General features: G+C 41.1%; 1 protein-coding gene across 1 annotated transcript in view; it reads right to left on the reverse strand.

The window, feature by feature from the left end:
* The window catches only part of ric1 (RIC1 homolog, RAB6A GEF complex partner 1), a 55,809-nt gene extending 36,935 nt beyond the window's left edge, over window positions 1-18,874 (reverse strand). Inside the window, 2 exon segments of the mRNA XM_071522335.1 lie at window positions 7,274-7,381; window positions 18,258-18,874. Of these exon segments, the coding sequence (XP_071378436.1) occupies window positions 7,274-7,381; window positions 18,258-18,398 (249 nt within the window). The 5' untranslated portion in view covers window positions 18,399-18,874.
* Window positions 18,875-19,006: the final 132 nt, after the last annotated feature.

A 19,006-nucleotide genomic window follows, 5' to 3' on the forward strand; every position in this document is an offset into this window, starting at 1 on the left:
TGTTTTGTTCTAAACGTGTGCAGCAACATGCCGACCCTCCAAATGTATGAGAATTCCCAAAAACTCTGAGCCAGATCATCCAAAGAATGGAAAAGCTATAAAGAGAAACCAAATAATATGGTGCTTTGTTCTCTGTGCAAAGCTGAAACAGCAGACTACAGCTGTAGCTGCCGTGCACAAACATTTGAACGAGGAAAAATCCTGGTCTTGTAATATGATGTGGATGACGGTGCAGTAGCATCATGCCAAGTGTTATTCAAGCCACTAACTCCTACACTAGATAGGTAGGTCTGGTCTACACACTGGAATGTAACCTAAATTTAGCTAGCGATAGCCATATGAGTCTCAGTCTGTGACATGATGAAATGTAAAGTGGTTATAATGATGCATCCCACATAAAAATGTATGTTAATAAACTTGGAAATGTTCAACTGCAAACATGCTTTAGATCCCAGACGATTCACACGTGTGCGCCAACACACACACACACACACACACACACACACACACACACACACGCACGCACACACACACAGCAGTAGCCTACATTAGACTCGCATATGAATGAATCATTTGTGCGCGTGTGGTTCGTTTTGATGCTGTCTGCTTCTGGTCTGGGTATTGGCGGTTGTTGTTCTTGATCACATGTCTTGTGGAGGTTGATTGAGTCATATGCTGACTGGGCCACTTGCCTTATGTGAGATTACTCAACCAGACACTTCCTTCTCTCAGTCATCTTAACTGCAGAGCATTCATGTTCTTGACTTGTGGTTAGAGGTGAGAAAATAACAGGTTGATCTGAGGAAATACTGTATAATCAGTTCCCTACTTTCAGATTTCTTTGTCTGCCTGAACACAGTTTAACATAGCAGATGCTGCATCTGTCTGTTTGTACTCTAAACTCGGAGTGCATACCAAGACATTAGTTCAACACAGACAGGCTCGTTACCAGGGATTATAGCTGATAAGGGCACTTAACATTCCACCCGCAAATAAATAACAACATCCCAATAAGCCGCTGCGTGATGATGTACTCTGCTGCCCCGGGGAGGCAAATGAGATGGAAACAGTCAGGCAGACAGACAGTCTCAACTTAATTCCTCTCTCGCTCTCTTCCTCAGTTCATCTTTCACACATACTCTTTCTCAGTGGTCCAATCAGACACAGACAGACATGCAGACACACACGACCTGAAATCAACCCCCGCACCACTGCTGTACCTGTTGAAGACTAGCTGCCATTGTCATGGCCACAGCAGATGGAAACAACGGTTCATGTTTCTCTGTACAGTGGTGAGAGTGCGGGTCAGCTGAGTGACACGCAACCAACAACAACAACAACATAATCAACTGTGGCTCCTGCCTGAAGCCATCAGAAGCTGCTGTTTCTTTCCGACCGCTACTGGGGCACTAATATCATCTGCAAATATTGCAGGGTTTTTCCTGGCTTGAATATGAGCTTCTGTGGTAGCTCTGTTGTAAAAGCTGGGCATGCAAGGTCAGTAAATTTGCCAATATAGGCTACGTGAATAGTGGCATTTTACCCTTCAAATTAATGTAGGTATGTTCATTTTCTGCCTGCACTGTCCTGAAATAAAGGCATGGAGATTGAGGGCACAAGGATTATTTTCACAATCTGGATATGACAGCTTTTACTTAGATCCTTTTGCTTATTCTGTCCTTAAATGGCTACTCAGGAGTAGAGACTATAGGTAATGAAAAATATTTTTTCAAATAAACATTACTTATAAGACATCTTATGCTGACATCTTTCCATGAGTGACTTTATTTCAGCTCACCCCTACCTGACAGTCCTGTATTCCCCAAACCCACCCAGTCAGTACAGATACAGCCTGATGTAACAATTCAATTGGGCTGGACAAATCAGACTGAAAGTTTTGTAGCGTGTCCATAGCATAAGCAGTTGCATGTTTTTGAAAAACAGCTTAGATAAGGCAAGTATGGAAGGGCATCGCCACTGGAGAAATATATTGCTTTTCCTCCTCTTGATCTTGCTGCAGATTTTCAAATCATATCTGCTGTTACAATATTCACTGTGATCCACATGAAAATCAGACAAGTGTAAAGAAGGGAAGGATGTGGGAAGGCAGAGCCAAAGGGCTTTATATTTGTCCCAATTAAGCGTGTTAATCCACAACCTTGTACTAAAGTGCCTGTTCCTGTCAGGATGTCAGCCAGTGACAAGGTCTGCCTGTTGGGTAACACACTGGCTCACTAACACACGGCTTTAGGCCTTCTAAAATATTATTATTTTTTACCTACATCTAGCCATTTTAGCTAAAATAAGAATAGCAGTTATTTTACACTACACTAAACTAAAAATTTAATATTTTATTGTATGTTATTATTATGAATTACAACTGTTATGAAAGACTTTACTCAAGAGGCGTGACAGTGGATGTAAGGACCTGTTGAATACAATCTTGTGAAGGCTTATATCCCAAACATTTATCTCTGTGTATTCTGCTTAAGAGTTTACCTAAGGCACAGCTATAATGACATGAAGGAAGACCCTGGGGTTATTAATTCATGCTTATTTAAAAAATATGAGATGTAGTAGCTGTAGTGTCTTTTCCTCCTTTTTCCGCCCCATCTCACCACACGCGCGAGTTTGTTTTCATTTACAAAATGCATACTTTTCTAAAAGAGTCCATCCCCATCTTTCTGAGAATAGCTGAGGTAGCTAGATCCTTTAATCCCTCCCCAGTATAGAAAACACCCACCGGGCCTAGGGCCTGACCTGTAAGAATGAGGTCAGAGTTCAAGGACAAGGGTCACAGACGCCGAGTTACACATCACCAATTTGTACAGTTAAGCCTACTAGGTAAGTAGTTTTGCCTTCAGGCTGAAACTTTTTCCACTAGCAAGAAAAAACAGATAAGCTACCTGACATGTATTTATACACTTGGATTATACAATTAATCAAATTAAGCTACTACTCACTTATACAATGAATCATGTTTGTAAGTCATCATGAAGTAAAACAGGATTGTTGTCTCTGTTGAAGTTACAATGTTTCACATTTTGATATTAACCATTAAGTGACGTTAGGCTAGTTTCAGCTACTGTAGGTGAGTTTACTAAATTGACATTTTCTCAGATTTCAGCAAAAATAATCCCCTCGTTGGGTGAAAATAAATGAGTAAGATAATACATAAAAATCTCAGCAATATTGATAACACCACTGCTCAAAGTAAATTTTGTGGCTCAGGCATCTGACCAATTAAGGCAAACTAGAGCAGGAGAGCTTCACGCCGAGTTGTTAATCATCTGCACACCGATTCCTACTGGCTAGGTGGTTAGTGGAGGGAGGGGCTACGCGGGGCTATGCGGGGCTATGCGGGGCTACGCGGGGCTATGCGGGGCTATGCGGGGCTATGCGGGGCTTTTTGTTCTCCCAAACCACGACTTTAACACCCAGGCAGTGGAGGAACGGGAGGAAAAGTTTGCAAAAGTAAAAAAACACTACCACTTTGTGCAGAGCCAGCATAACAGGCAGCCAATCAACAGCCAACAGTTTGATACAGAGGCATTGTTTTGCTTTGATTTGATTGACTCACGGTCAGAGAGAGAGTGTACGGTGGTCAGCAGGGACAAAGTCTGAGAACAGGCAAAGACCACAGACTGTATTTAACTGAGGCATTCAAACGTCATCATCTCAAAAAGTTAAACACCAGTGTGAAAGGTAGAGATGCACCGATCGCAATTTTCTTGGCCGATTCCGATTTCCGATTTTTTAAAAGTCTGACCTGCCGATTCCGATTTTGGCCGATTCCGATTTTCTTTCTAAGAACTATAATTGACAGCACACACAAACATTTTTGTAACTTTTCTTTAATTGAAAATTAAAATTCAATTGTATGTTCATAATAAAACATTGACTATTAATAACTTACATTTTCTCCAAAACTGCACCAGGTTACAGGACCTTCTCTCACTCTCACTCAAACAAATCTCAAAATAAAAAAGTGCTCCAGGTTACTGGACAGAGCTTTTTTGAACAAATAAAATCCAAATGAAAATGAATTGCAGTATATCCCACTTAATACTTTCCCGAAATAAAACAGGTGCAACAGATCTATATAACAACACACGGACTATTACTATTATGGACTATACAACAGGTAGTTCCGACCGAGCGATCTGATTGATCAACTAGACATTTAGAACGTGATCAAATCAGCATGACAGCACACCTAGCCGTGCTCATCACTATATATTACTCCGCCATATTATCATACAATATATTTAAATATAACGCTACGCTAACTCTGTTCAGCCTTGATGTTACCAGACGCTCTGCATCCTCCATCAGCTGTGCCGGTGAGTCGGTGACACGGCGCTACTAGCTTAAAAATACATGTGAAGTTCGCGGAGATAGTAGCTAAATCTGTCCATGGAAAAATTATTTTTTTCAGCAGATATCTTAGTTACAACAAGATTGAGCTAGCAAGGCAGTTTTGTGTTTATATGTGTGGTATTTATTCAGTTTGGGAAATCCCGCGATCTCTAGAAAGCATTAGCTCAAGTTGGCTGGCTGACTCAACAGGGACTAGAAATCGTCTCTGTTGCTAGGTCGTTACTAAGGCTCCGCCTACTTGCTGGAGTAGTAAACTAGGTTCCATTACATAGGAGTCTACTGACGTGACTGATTGTTTTCCAGTTATTAGTCAGACCTCATGTATTTCCAGGGAAACGGAGATAACACTAGCAAAACGTTTTTTATTTTGAGAGCGAATTGCCCCACGATATGAATACATTTTGTTTGTATCTTTTATTTTGTTGGTAACTGTTGTATAATCGCAATATTACACCCGAGGGTGTGCGTTACCGTCATTATTGGCACGACAGTGATGCGGTCAGGACCGAGGCGCTTGCGCCGAGGTCCGTAAGCATCACGGTAACGCACACCCTCTCGTGTAATATTGCTTAATTACAGCGGAGTTTTTACTGTTGTCTTAAATTTGACCGGCACAGAATCGGATATATGAGACTGATCGGCCGGTCACCGGTCATAGCCGATCAGCTGAAAACCGGCCGATTCCGGTCACCGGCCGATCGATCGGTGCATCTCTAGTGAAAGGTGACCCCTGTTGATTTATACAGTAAAGATTGGGAACTGATACAATTTTATTAAAGTTGAATTCTTTCTAAACGATCCGATTCCTTAATGATTTCTTTATCTCCTTTCTTATATATTACCTTTATAGGCCTTTTGTAGCACCCTAAAAATACTAAATCTGTAACTGAATCAATTGAAGTTCTGTTACCAATCCCAAATTACAATGAATAAAAGATTATCAACTGTTCCTACCATACTGTTTCATTATTGTACTTCTCACAATACTCTATTTTGACTCCAAAATGAGTCCAGCATCTAAAACTGTACACACATCACACAACTGCACACTGTAACAGATGTAGTGAGTTTACAGAGCAGAGTGTGTTCAGTTCAGCTCTCTAGCTTTCTTGTATCTGAAGCACAATAGCAGCGAAGCGATAAAGAGGACAAACTAGGCTCTTTATGGAAGCGTAGCCACACTTTCGACATTTGTCACGCTCGTTCTACTGCTGCACGCTTCAGCTACAAGTGAAGCTGCTCCTGTGCCGGAGAACTGAACACACTCTGCTCCCCTGTGATCACTAATCCTCACAGAAACTCGCACGCATCGTTCTGGAAACATTGGAGCAACAAGCGGGTTTCGCTTCCCAACTCTACCTAACATAATTCTTAATGGCAGTGATGAGACACACCAAAGAATGTTATTACTGTACTTTTGGAGGTATTAAATGTTCTTGGAGTGTAGACTCCATCAAAAAAAAAAAGTGCATTCCACAAGTGTTTGTACAAAATTGAAAAACTTATGGCCTATGATGCAATTTCATATTAGCAAATTTATTACTTATCCCCAATAGTAGTACACAGTAGTACAGCTTCCAAGTCTTTTCCTGACCTCTTCAATGTGTGCTTACCAGTACTCTGATTAACTATGACAAGTCGGCTGTACCACCTTATAGATCATCAACATCTAAATCTGTGCTCTTTCAGGACTTTTATAATTTAAATTTATAGTAATATGTCCAGTGGTTAAGTCCGCCACCTTTGGACCCACACGTGTGTCCCTGCTGGCCTAGGAACGAATCCCACCAGAACTTTGTCTCCTGTGTCTCCTACATGGTTTCCAACTGTTTAAATAAATATGAAACACTAAAAGGGTGGGTGGACCACCCACTGCCCTTAAAAAAATAAAGAAAGATCCTGATAGAGTCCTACTGCCAGTAATCAATTCTTGAAGCATTTTCTAGCCACCGAGTCAAACTGTGCAACACCAAATCAAGAAAGAAAACAAAGTAGAAACAAAACGGTGAGAGCTGATTCCCAGGCAGGCCTGGTCCAGGGGGCAGAGAGAAAACCAAACAGATAACAGATAAGACAGAGGGGAGAAAGAGTGAGGGGAGAGAGAGAGAGACACAGAGAGACTGAGAGACAGAGAGACAGAGAGACAGAGAGACAGAGAGACAGAGAGAGAGAGAGAGAGAGAGAGACCCCTTTACACCTGGTATAGCTTGCCTCTCGTATCCGGATTGTATCAGAATGTGATTTAGCCAAATTACATTTCCATTCATCATTAATATGTGTCTGCATTGTCCACATTTCGATCCGACTGCATTTTCTCATGCAAAATTCACACAACCGCCTACATCACTTCCTGCCTGGATGTTTACGCTTTGAAACAACTATGGCAGTGCTTAATTTGTACATGATGAGGTCCCGGAACACCAAGTGGTCGGTGTTCCTGTGAGTCGGTCTGGAGGGAAAAGGTCCCGGAACATTTCAAGACAACAAGCGCATTGGAGGCACGGTGGTGCTCAGTGCAGCCATACAGCTTACTGTAGACCTAACAGCCTAAACATTACGAAATGACTGACTATATGACCTTAGAGCTCTGACTACTGGGGACCTATAACAATATTTGATTATTGCATAGCCTACATAGTTACTGTATGTTAATTAAAAACATAGCTGCATTAACACTTTTGTGCAATGAGGTCACACTGCGTTCCTGAGCACCTCTGGAGGTGGTTTGGGATCCGATTACCCAAGACACGTTAATGCCAGGTGTAAAAGGGTATGTGTGTGTGTGTGTGTGTATGTGTGTGTGTGATGATGACAAAATATGTGTGTCATAAAGTCAGAGTAAAGAAGTGACAGTGGGAGAGATGAAGGAGAGATGAAGGAGTGGTGTACTCACCGCCACAGCTATCATGGAGTCGTCTGGTTTCCATTCTGCCTTCTGGTAGAAGCCAAACTGGGCCGCCGCCTTTGCCGACTCAATATAGCTGACTATCAAAACACTGGGCTGTGGGTGGGGGAAAGGGATGTGGGAAAGGAGATGCAGATTTTAAATATATTGCAGTTTACAGACATCTATGTAGAGCAATAACATATAATAACATGTTGGGAAAAACTCTTTATATGGCAATATGGAGGTCATATGGTTTAATGGAGACTCCATTTCAGTCACATATACACAAGAGTATACAAGAGTACTTTCCATCACATGTAAACACCATGTGAAGTTGTGGTGGGCTGGTAGAAACCGGTGTACCGGTAGAAACGATACACCAGTAAAAATCTGTGCTAGGCTTTAGATTTGCCAATACTGTTTCTACTGAATAAGCCACAAAGGTAGGAAGCAAACTATCTTTGGTTGAACATTAGCCGTGCAAATGCATTTACGTTCTACAGATTTAATGTCAAGGAGTTTGTCATTAGTCGCAAAATTGCTGAAAATGCGTGGGTAGGGCTGCTTTACAAACAGCACCCATGGGAGTTTATGTAAGCAGAGACGTGAGGCTTGAGGGAAGTGAAAGTGAAACGGGCGCACCTCCTCATCTCTGACCAAATGAAAGAAAGATAAAGAAGAGATTGTCTAAGAAAAGGGGGCATCCTCCATCATGGTTAGGTTATAAAAACAGAAAACTACAGAAAACCATCATCTGCAAACTTTGTCGTGCGACTGTCATCACCAGGTGTGGAAATAAAAATTAAAAGAAAATGCTGTGATATGAAATTCAGGCTATATCACCCACAACTAGTGTGAAGTTGCATCCAAACAAGAGGTTTGGGTCTGTGTGTCTGGTGAAATATAATAATAACCTCTTCAATAATCCAGCTCACTTGTGAGACAAAAAGGAAGCAGAGAAAAGTGGCTACATTTGCCAATGCTGATTTAGCATCAGACATCCCCAGTTCCTTCTGTTTCTCACATCTGAAGAAATTGGATCAGCGGTGTTACAGAGCTACAGTGTTGCTGAATGGGCTCCATTTAACATTTTCCTCTCTATGAATCAATATGTTTTCTTCATACCAGTTCAGAGATTTTGCAAAGAAGTCCAATTATGGTCCCGTATTACTTTTGAATCTGAATTTACAATTTGTGTTGAGAGGCTTGGCTTGGCTACATCGTTCCTGTCGATTCAATATAAACCGAAAAGCCAAAATTGAGACTTGATGGAATGGTTCTTGGACTGATGTCAGGCCATCGGGGCCAGGAAAACAACAGACAATTTTTTTTTTATTTTGGAGTGCAAAGCCCCTTTAATTGCTCTGACATTGAGACTGGTGAGGCAATCCAAGAGTAAACAAACACAGACAAACTCTGGACGCAGCAACACACTACCAGTGACACATCATCTGTTCAGCTGAATCAGGGCCAAATTCCACACAGGAGAGTCACAGGGAGCTATGTTGACCATTCTGCAAAAATCAAACAAAATCACTCAATTTGGGTATTTAGGATTTAGGGGAAATGCTGTAGAAATATTAATTTTTAATAAAAAAAAAAATCCTTCTTTTTTTATGTATGTTTTTTAGGGCTGGACGCAGACCACTAATTGATACAGCAAGTTCTGCAACATTTTATACCTATCTCCTTAGCCCACATGAACCCTACATTTAATCCTGAACAGCGTGAAAAGCATGATGTGAACTCACCAGTTCAAACAACTACTGCAAATAATACACTAGCTAACACTAAATAATATAAACTAGCTAACAATGAGACTTATTCTGAAATAGAGGAGATTAACACAATAAATGACACCGAGGAAGTACAGCAGAAGACTGGGATAAATAATAGAAAAACATGAGGAAACAGAAGTGCTGGAAAGCATGTTAACATTTATGACAGTCATTATTTGCCAGCTAGTGGACTGAATGAGAAACCTGTTGCTAATCATTTCATTGCCACTAATGTTGGCTCTCTGGCAAACAAGCTGTACAAATAAAACACTCTTCTGAAAGAATGAAATGGCTGTGTTACCTAGCTGCTGCTAAACAGCTAATTCTAACCATGTTGACTTGCTACATATAACTTGTAGTAGTTACACCAGAAAACAAAAAACATGTAATGAAGAAATGAGACAGGAATTTTTGTGCAATGCTGTGGCAAAGCTACAATTTAGAGTATATGGGGAAAATGGTTGAGTGGCAAACAGGTAGTCTGTTAGCCACTGATGTGGTTAAATCTGCACATTCATATCTTCTCCCTGAGCGTTCACGCTACAGTTTGTTCCCTGAGATAGACAAGCAGGCAGGCAGGCAGGCAGGCAGACAGACAGGCAGGCAGACAGGCAGGCAGACAGGCAGGCGTACACACACACACACACACACACTCAGACAGTGGCCAGTGGCCTGAATTTGCCTCTACCCCTGAATCACTAAGGCAGACATTTGTCTGGATCACAGAAACAATCATCACCCCATCAGTTCATTCCAATCCCCTAACACAACGTTGAACTTAATCTACTTCCAGCCTGCATCTGTTGTCTGCTCCTGTCCACCAGAAACAATAACTATGTTTAACTGCAGCCAAACAAGTCTACTGACGACCAAGGAACTGCACCAACATCAGCTGGTCTCTGGCACAGTTTACAGTAGCCTGTAACTGACAAATATGATGAAGTTACATGTTCACAATAGTAAAAGAAAGCTTGCTAATTAGAGCAGAGAGCCATCAGAAATGTATATTGAGGTATATGTCACAACGCACAATAACACTGCTTTGTCGTTTGCTTTTTAGCTTGAGAACAAAATGTGTTGCACAGTTGCACCATTCTCCATCTTTGAGCAGTTGAAATGCGAAAGGGGTTTGTTCCAAAACAAAGTACAGGCCAGTGAGTCATTTTGACATTGATCAACAACCCTATCAAACACCCCACAGATACATTACGGTCACCGCATGCTCTGAGACAGTCAAAATCCCTACCTTTAATAGGACAGATTATTACTGGGCATGAATTTAACACCCAACCTTGCTCCAAATGTGGGATACTTTCAAACTTGGCGGGGGAATCCATCAATTATAGCATGTTGGGAAGCTGATATTTTGCCTCTGTATGGGGAAAAACAGCCAAAATAGTCAGCATTTCTTATGAATGCAAAAGCAGTCCATGAAAAATCAGTACAGTAGCAATGTCAAAACAAAAACTGTGGCTACACTATTTCTTGCTGAGCATTCCCTCCAAGACAAGTCTCATAATGATAGTTATTAGTTACATATAGGCAGTGAAGAAAACCCCACTGGCAGACTTTAAATAAAAAGGCAGTGGCATGGCTCATGTATTTTCAACATTGTGTTCATTTGTAAGTGAGTTTCATGTTTTTTTTATAGCCTAATCTGTCCTCAGCATTTCATTCTGAAATGAAACCCACTGTGTTTGAAAGGAAAATCCTAGCCTCAGATACTCTTACAGTGTTATGTATCATCAATCTGTGACGTTCAGTGTATTCCAGGAGCTGTTTTGTGATCAAGTGTTGTGCTTTATCTTTTTGTTGTATCCCCTTTCCCTCAACCTGCCTTGTCTGCTTCTACTTCAGTTGGTGATTTCCTACATTTCCCAGAATGCCTTTCAACAATTGCCAGAGAACAGGCTTGAACTTGCTCCATTTACCTGTGAGCAGTATGTGTGTTGTGACCGGAGTAAAGTTACCTTGACATTTGATAGTCTGTGGATATTCGTTTTTCCTGCTTCAATAACATGTAAAGCAAGCAAGTAAAAACAAAGTAATGAATATATTTGTGACTATTGGAAAAGGAAGAATAATTTACAACCACTTATTAGTATTTGAGAAAATATCTTATGCGATCTCCAGTTCATATGGGAAACAAGCTATTAAAATTTTAATATGATCATACAGTAGAAAAATATTTTCTTGAATACTGAAACCATTGGTTTTAATTTGTTTTCCATCTTCCAGTAATCACAAATATATTCACGTGTGCTTTTGGTGAAAAATTAATATCCACCAAATAGCCAATATCAAGCTAACTTTACTCCAAGCTAACTTTACTCCAGTTTTCACAGATAGGCGGAGAGAGCAACAGCCATAATGATAGCTGTCATTGCATTGATGTTTTGGATAGCTGAAAAAAAATCTGATATTTAACTCTGCGTTGGAAATATCTCGACATGACGTCACATCGTCTACATTTGGCCAGTTAACTACGGAAATAAAAAAACATACACCCAACCAAACTGCCCCCGAAATGCAAGTTACTTCACCAATAGCTGATTTTCAACATTGTTAAAGTGTTTTAGGGTGGAGGGTGAAGTAGTAAGTTACATGCAATTATTACTCGACACTGGAGTACTGTGTGAAAAAAAATCTGTCTTTATCATTAAGTAGAGGCAGAGGGAGACTAAAAAAATATTTTTAAGCTGAAACACGGCTAATCAACCTTAAAATTGCACACAAGCATGTACAGTTAATCTATTGCTTCGGTCTGGGCTACAGGGTTAAAGTTAAAAAGTTAACACAGTTAAATTAACCAATAGAACAAGAAACCAGAATAAGAGTGTGTCTGATATTTCAGATCTTAGAGCTTGCAAGAAGCTATGCTGCAGAGGAATTCTCCCGAGTTGTCTGGCCTCTGATTTGTGTTATTTCATGACAAGCAGCAAAGCTACTGAAACTGGTAAGAATATGTTTTGTTTGTTTGTCCGGTAACATTTTTAGATTCAGATGATTTACTTCTCCCAGACAGGGAAGGAAAAGCAAATTTACACATGAAGTAGAAGGATGTAATCCAAATGATCTAAACTGCATGCTAGTCCTTCCAACTCTTTAAGTCATCCTGTTTTCAATGGAATATGTAGCAGGCCTTGATATTACATGAAAACTAGGACATTGTAGACTTACTCGCTATACTCAGGTAACAAAAGCAGGACATCATCTCATGTAACTCAAGCTAGGCTACATCAGACCTCGTACCCAATCGTTGTAACATGAGAGCAAGTCAGCCTTCAGTGTCACTTTCCTAGAATTAAAACTTTATAATGGCAATGAAAACTGTGCACTGGAGAAACTAGCTCAGTGGGCTGAAAGAGAAAGAAACAGTGTCTCTCTTTGTTAGGAGTTATCACAGATGATAATCAGACAACCCCTTCAGGTATTCCATAAGCAGTTTATATGATTAAATTTGGATCTAAACGATGCTGGGGATCTAACCTCAAACACGACTAATGAATTTAGCAGGTCAGCGTTGTGGCAGCTCAGTGATGCTACGCAAGATGAACTCTAGGACACTCTTCCTACTTTTCTACTTTCTGTCATGAACATGCCCTGAGTTTGGTCACATAAAGTGAGGAAATCTGAGAGTGTGAGACAGACAGAGTGAGACAGAAAGAGATTCAATGTGCAACATTAGGTGGAGAATTTGTTAAATGCTGTCTCACATACTGGGAAATAAGCAGAATCACTGAATGAAGACCACTGTACAGTATATAGCTATACAGTACATTGCGATGGCAATGTATAGAATCTCTATGTCATACCAATAAAGCACCCATTGAACTGAAATTGAAAGAGGGAAGGGAGAGAGAAAGAGGGAACAAGGGGACATAGAGGGAAGGAAATGAACTAGAAGCATGTTATACACCATTACTTCTTCAACAATGTCTGGTTATGCCTGGGCAGAAGGAAATGCTACAATAATCTGCTGTGACCAAGCTAACCAATAAGAAAGGCTGAATGTGGCACTGCATGATTGGGACCACCTTCATCATTTTTTTTCAGTTCAAGCTCAAACATATAGGCTACCATGCCAATGACAACACTGCCAAAGGGTCCTGACTTCAAAAGTCTGACATTTTCATACGTGAGGCACTGCGATCTTTAAGAGACACTTTTAAGAGACACTTTTCTTGTGGTATGTCCCACAGGTCTAGAGGGTATTTGGCTGATTTTTTTGTTGTTTCCTTGTCACACACTGTCATCGACTGCTGCTTGACCTACAGGCTTTCTGCTTGACTTGACTTGTTTACTGGACTGTGTGAATCATTATTTTCCATATTCTGGGAAATAATGGTGTGGTATCATGATCAAAACAAAGACAGTTGAAATCATAACAGAACACAGATTATCAGTGTAATTCAAATTAAACATGTTAACTGTTTTGTTTCATTGTGACTGTTTTGCTCACATTTGCTATTAAAATTTCTATATGATTCGATTTCAGTGCTGTGGGCCATGATATGATGTTATTTCTACAGTTTGATACTTCGTACTATTGATATTATATAGTAATATTTAGGGATGCACCGATATGGAAATTTTGGGCTGATACCGATTTTTCAAACACCACAATCAGCCGATACCGATAGCCTGCCGATATTTTGTTTCGTATTGACCCATTTGTGCCCTGCCAAAATAATCTGGCAATCTTCCTTCGGAATGATTTCATTCAGAATGAAAAAAAATGTCTCATGTAACCGCAGCTAGTATTGTTACCTCATGCTGATAGGCTGTTCTTCGTCTTTGGAACAGATTAGTGACGCAATATACGTTAATGAGTATCGGCCACTGCCATCGGTGGATTTAATTTTATCGGTCGATGAGCCGATTGTAGTCAACAATGCAAAAATTGTCCATTTCTGATATTCAACCGATATATCTGTGCATCACTAGTAATATTTGCAGTGAACTGGTACAAACAAGTAGAGTTCATCTTTTAGTATTATGACATATGATTATCTGCATTGTTGATATGATTAACAATTGAGCCAAAAGCTGATTTTAATATTTATATTCCTCATTATCAGGCAGATTAAATGTAAACAGTGGACACTCTTGTGTGCTGTAGTGCAATAAAATAACTTGTAATAACATGTAAACACAAACTGAAACTGCACAGCACTCTTTGTGCTCTAGTGAGCTGAACGTGAGGCAAATGTAAACACACACACTGGCGAACCGTCTCAGTTCTGTCAGATTTTACTGTTGGGAAACACCTGAGTGGAGTAAGGTGCATGGATAAATTTGCTGTGTTACCAGTTACCACAGTATTTTATTAACAAATGGCAAAGCATTAGTTTCACCGAGTTCATGTTGTTTCGGTTTACCTTCGAGAGCCAAATTCAAGTCAGGCTGCCAGGGGTGAGACACACTCTCCTGTAAATGAGCTTTCTCAGGTTCATCTTTCAAATTTCAAAACAGTTCTCACTGATAGTTGTTAAGTGACTTTGGATCAGGCATTTCAATACATCTGTTACACATCACACTTACAGAATCAGCATTAAATGTGAGGAGCTAGTGAAATAATTAGGAAATAATGCTTAATAATGTTTTTATTGTTAGGACTCTGTAAAATCTAATGTGACAGTAACTTTTGATTTTGCTCCTTAAACTGGAAAACTCAGTGTATCACCGAGCCCTGCAGGCAGGCAGGAGGACAGCCTGACAGACAGACATAGAGGCAGACAAGCATACAGAAAAGACTGGCCCCGAAGGATTTCATCACCTGTGCAGCCTGAGCTTGCATGAAGACAACATCCTAAATAAACAACCAGCAGGCTACACAACAGCATTTCAACCGAGCTCAAACCGAGATGACTTGCAAGGACACAGTGACTTGAGCCTGTGTAATTCCCCCCCCCCATCTCCATTTCCCATGCTCTGCCACAATTACATTCAGTCAGTCAGTGTAACTGAAGAAATCCCAAGGGAGCGTTAAGGATTACACACACACATACATGCAAACATGCACACATACACACATACACACTCTATTTCTCACACACTGACCCCACTGTGGGTCATGCACACACACACACACACACACACAGTGCACACGGAGCTTGCACACCAACACACTCTGTCCCTCTGTTCCTAGACATCCCGAGCAGTTTACCACCCCACCCACACAGCTGTGTCAGGGTGGCAGGGTGACAGAACAGAGCGACTACAAGGCTAAGCTGCTGTGTTACACGGATTAGTGGTAGCGCCTCGACTGAACTAGCCCGGCTAGGGCTGGACTGACCGAGGAGAGATGGGATTATAGAGGACAGACCTGGGGGGAAAATGATGGCTGATAAACACGACAGGGCAACAGGGGCAAAAACGCGGGAAGAAGAAGTGGCAGAATTACAATCACACTCAGTGACCTGAGCAATTTGCCGAGGCGTTAATGAAGTGAGGGGAGAAACATGCAGGACACAAGTAGCCAGGAGTGGACAGTAGGCTGGTATCTGTGCTGATACCATCATCATGTTATGCTGTGTTATTAAGACTGAGAATAACATGATCCAACACATTTTCTAAGATTTCAGGATACACTTCTACATGTTGCAAAAAAAAGCACTCCCAAATATCCATGTCAAGAGGCTTTTATAACAAAAAAAATGTGTATCTGCTTATATGCCAAAAATCATCTGCAAAAAAAAATCCTATTTTTGTTTACATTTCTGGCTAATGTGTTTGCCTACAGAGATAACTCCACAAATCATTTTCAAGAAAGTGCAAAAATGAATAAATAAGAAAGACACACAGACAGACAGATAGATAGATACAAAGACTGACACACAAATGAGGTAAAACATAAACAGAACGCTGTTTCTGTTGATGTTTAATTGTTGAAAACTGCCATGTTGAATATTCCAAAACAGCAGTTTTGCAAAGGCTTGTTTTTCCCATTTCTATTAATCTACATTGACATTAATTAAATTAACAGTAGCCCTGCAATCATGCAACTTCTAAAATGGTAAATGCAGAGAAACAATGAATGATGTGTGGTTGTGTATCACCTGCTTTTCTTTCATTTTCACTTTTCAGTCAGATAAAGGTGTTAAATCATGCCGTTTATGCAGAAAAAACGATGCATTTAACAAGCTTACACATTGTTATGAGATATTTGAACACAGTAACTCTAATCCCTGTATTCACGCATAGTTGCAATTCTTTGTGTGGAGTGTGATGCTTGTGTGGAGAATGGTTTCGCAGCCCAAGTCAGAGCCACAGTATTTATTTTTGCTTCCTACCGAATGTCTAACTGGAAGCTCCAGCAACTATGCAACACACATTGTTTGTGGCAGCCACTAGGGGTGTTATAGCAGCAATAGGGAAGAGCAATTTAAAAGAACTACTGTCAAAAATCCCAAACCAACCCTCTAAAGTAATAGGCATAATATTCTACTTAGCCTAGCCTACTGTATATGCTGAGACAAAGTAGAGCTATTGTGATTTCCTTGCAAATACTCATCAACCCTTTTCAAATGTTGAATCAGTGCCTGCAGGTAATCATGAGGCTAACATCCACCAATGTGAACAAAAATCAGTTCTATTTTCTGAAAAATACACTCTGTTTCCTTAAAAGACTGTCTTCATATAACTTACATCAGTTTGATCCCTCTTACTATGATGTGTGAATTTATCTGCTGAAGACATGTCACCCTAAAAAAGGTGGGTGAACTGTATTCGGCAAATAAAAAGGTGGGTGAACTGAGTGTAGGTGGGTACACCCTCCCCTACATCCCTGCGTTTGGAGTGGGGCTGGACGGTGAACTGGGCCGACATAATGGATCTAACAGATGTGAAGGTGCATGTCAAGAGGAAGGAGCTGCTCCAATCGACATTCCTGAGAGGGACCTTTTCCTGGCCCGCTTGTTGATACTCACAGGCAGGCAGGCAAGGTTCTCAAGGATGAAAGAGGGGAAGCAAAACACGGTCTCTTCCTGTGTGGGCGTAGGAAAGTAAACAGTGACCCTGAACCATTGTTGTTGCAGTTTAACAATATACAAGCTGTGTGGAACACAGACTACCATAAACAATGTGCTTGATAACCGTATAGGAACTGCATAATATGGACGATTCAAACAAATTAGGGAGTAGCCTATATACAACTGAGGGCCGTTTCCTAACTCACACCATAGCACAGTACTCACTGTGGCTGTAATCTCAGTTGCCACTATGACTTTGATACCATACCACTGATCAAAGTAGGCTTTCCCGGCCTTGGGGTCAAGATCTCATGTAAAGAGTCAAGAAAAATTCTTCACCCTGTAGTAATATCACACTGAAATGAGAACGATCCAGCAATGGCTTTTGGACTTTTGCCTTTTGGTTTCACTATGAAATTACGCTTTGGACTTATACAATCTTGGAGCAGAAAAAGAAAAAAAGGGGGTTTTAAATTTTGGACTGGCAAGATTGTTTACCTAAATCAATAACCTGATAGAAGAGGCTGGAAGCCCCTAGATTAAGGCTGAGTGGTTGTCACGATATAATACACCCTGTGCAATAGTAAATGAAACTTTGAACTTGATAAGCTGGATTTGAGGCACTTGTTAAAAATAGCAGCAATGGCATGGTTAAGTGCCTGAGACAATGGTTGACCTTACTAGTGGTGGATGTGTGTAAACTGCCCCCTGTCTTTCCTAGCGGGGGTCTTACAAAGCATTCATCAGGTAGACTCCAGGCACCGAGGCTGAGGGAATGAGAGTCCAGGCCTTTGTTATGAATGATGAGTACAGGAGAGGAATGACGTACATGAAAAGCCTTTCAAATGCAACGTAACGCTATGCCTTTGTGAAAACTCACACGTATACGGATACTCAAATAGCTACAATGCATAACAATGTCGCCTGTCATGCACAGAATAGCTGTAGGCGGCACAGTTTGTTAAAATGTAAAGTTACTATCCGAATATCTTCAAGCTACTGACCGCTGCACCGCAACGGTTAGAAACACCTATACTATGTTTTATTAGCTTTATGGATGCATAATCGCGGAGGCAGCAGTAAAACGCATTTAAAAACCAACAGACGCGACAGCAGAAGTGCAGCATGTTTAGCGCAACTGTGTGCAACATACTCACGTTTGCACATTACAAGTACCACGCATTGTTTTTCGGACAGTTAATTAGCATCGCTGACCAGACCAGCGCTGCAGCTGCTTACCCGACTGAACCAGATGCTGAGCTGGGTCTCCGACAACACGGCGAAGTAAAACCTCTGGGAGCTGGGCTGGATGTGAAAGGGCTCCTCTTCACTTCTCAGCGGACAAAGTAGCCTCCGGGGCCAGCCAGTTAGAAAATACATGACGGCCAGTCACTCCAACTCGACACTCAAAACAGTGTCGCAATGCCAGATCAGTGGCCCTTATTCCCAAAACAGAGTGATTTTAATCCGTGTGGCTCATGAGCGGCTGGTCGTGTAAAAAACACTTTAGCTGAGGATATGCAGTCCAATGTTGACACTGGTCAAGCTATCAATCCATGAATGCCGAAAAGGTCCAAGTAGCCGATGGAGCTAAAAAGCTAACCAGGCTAACATTCGCTTGCCAACTTGAAGCTGATGAGCTGTCCAAGGCACGGACTGTTTGGCCGAAAACAAAAGCTCTACGAGGGCTGCAACTAAATCATACGGCGCGAAAAACAGCGTCCTGTGACGGACGATTAACCTTCGCTCTCGTTGCTGTATCAATTCTTACGATATCTAACCCAGCAATGTTTGTTTTTAATAACGGTAGAGCATCCAGTCCTCTCCTCTGTGGGTCTCGCCGACGCCATCTTTACCGAGTCTGTCTGACTCAAATCTGATTGGCTGCAACGGAGAAGTTTGCGTCGAACGAGATGTTGACATCTGACGTCACTTTCCCGTTAAATTGAAAACAGGATGGCTCGATGCTGACATCAGGCGGTGATACA

This window comes from Centroberyx affinis, unplaced genomic scaffold (assembly GCF_046629955.1).
Source record: "Centroberyx affinis isolate AG114_WGS23_722 - 3 ecotype Tasmania unplaced genomic scaffold, CSIRO-AGI_Caff_v1 ptg000977l_1, whole genome shotgun sequence".
NCBI classification, from domain to species: domain Eukaryota; kingdom Metazoa; phylum Chordata; class Actinopteri; order Beryciformes; family Berycidae; genus Centroberyx; species Centroberyx affinis.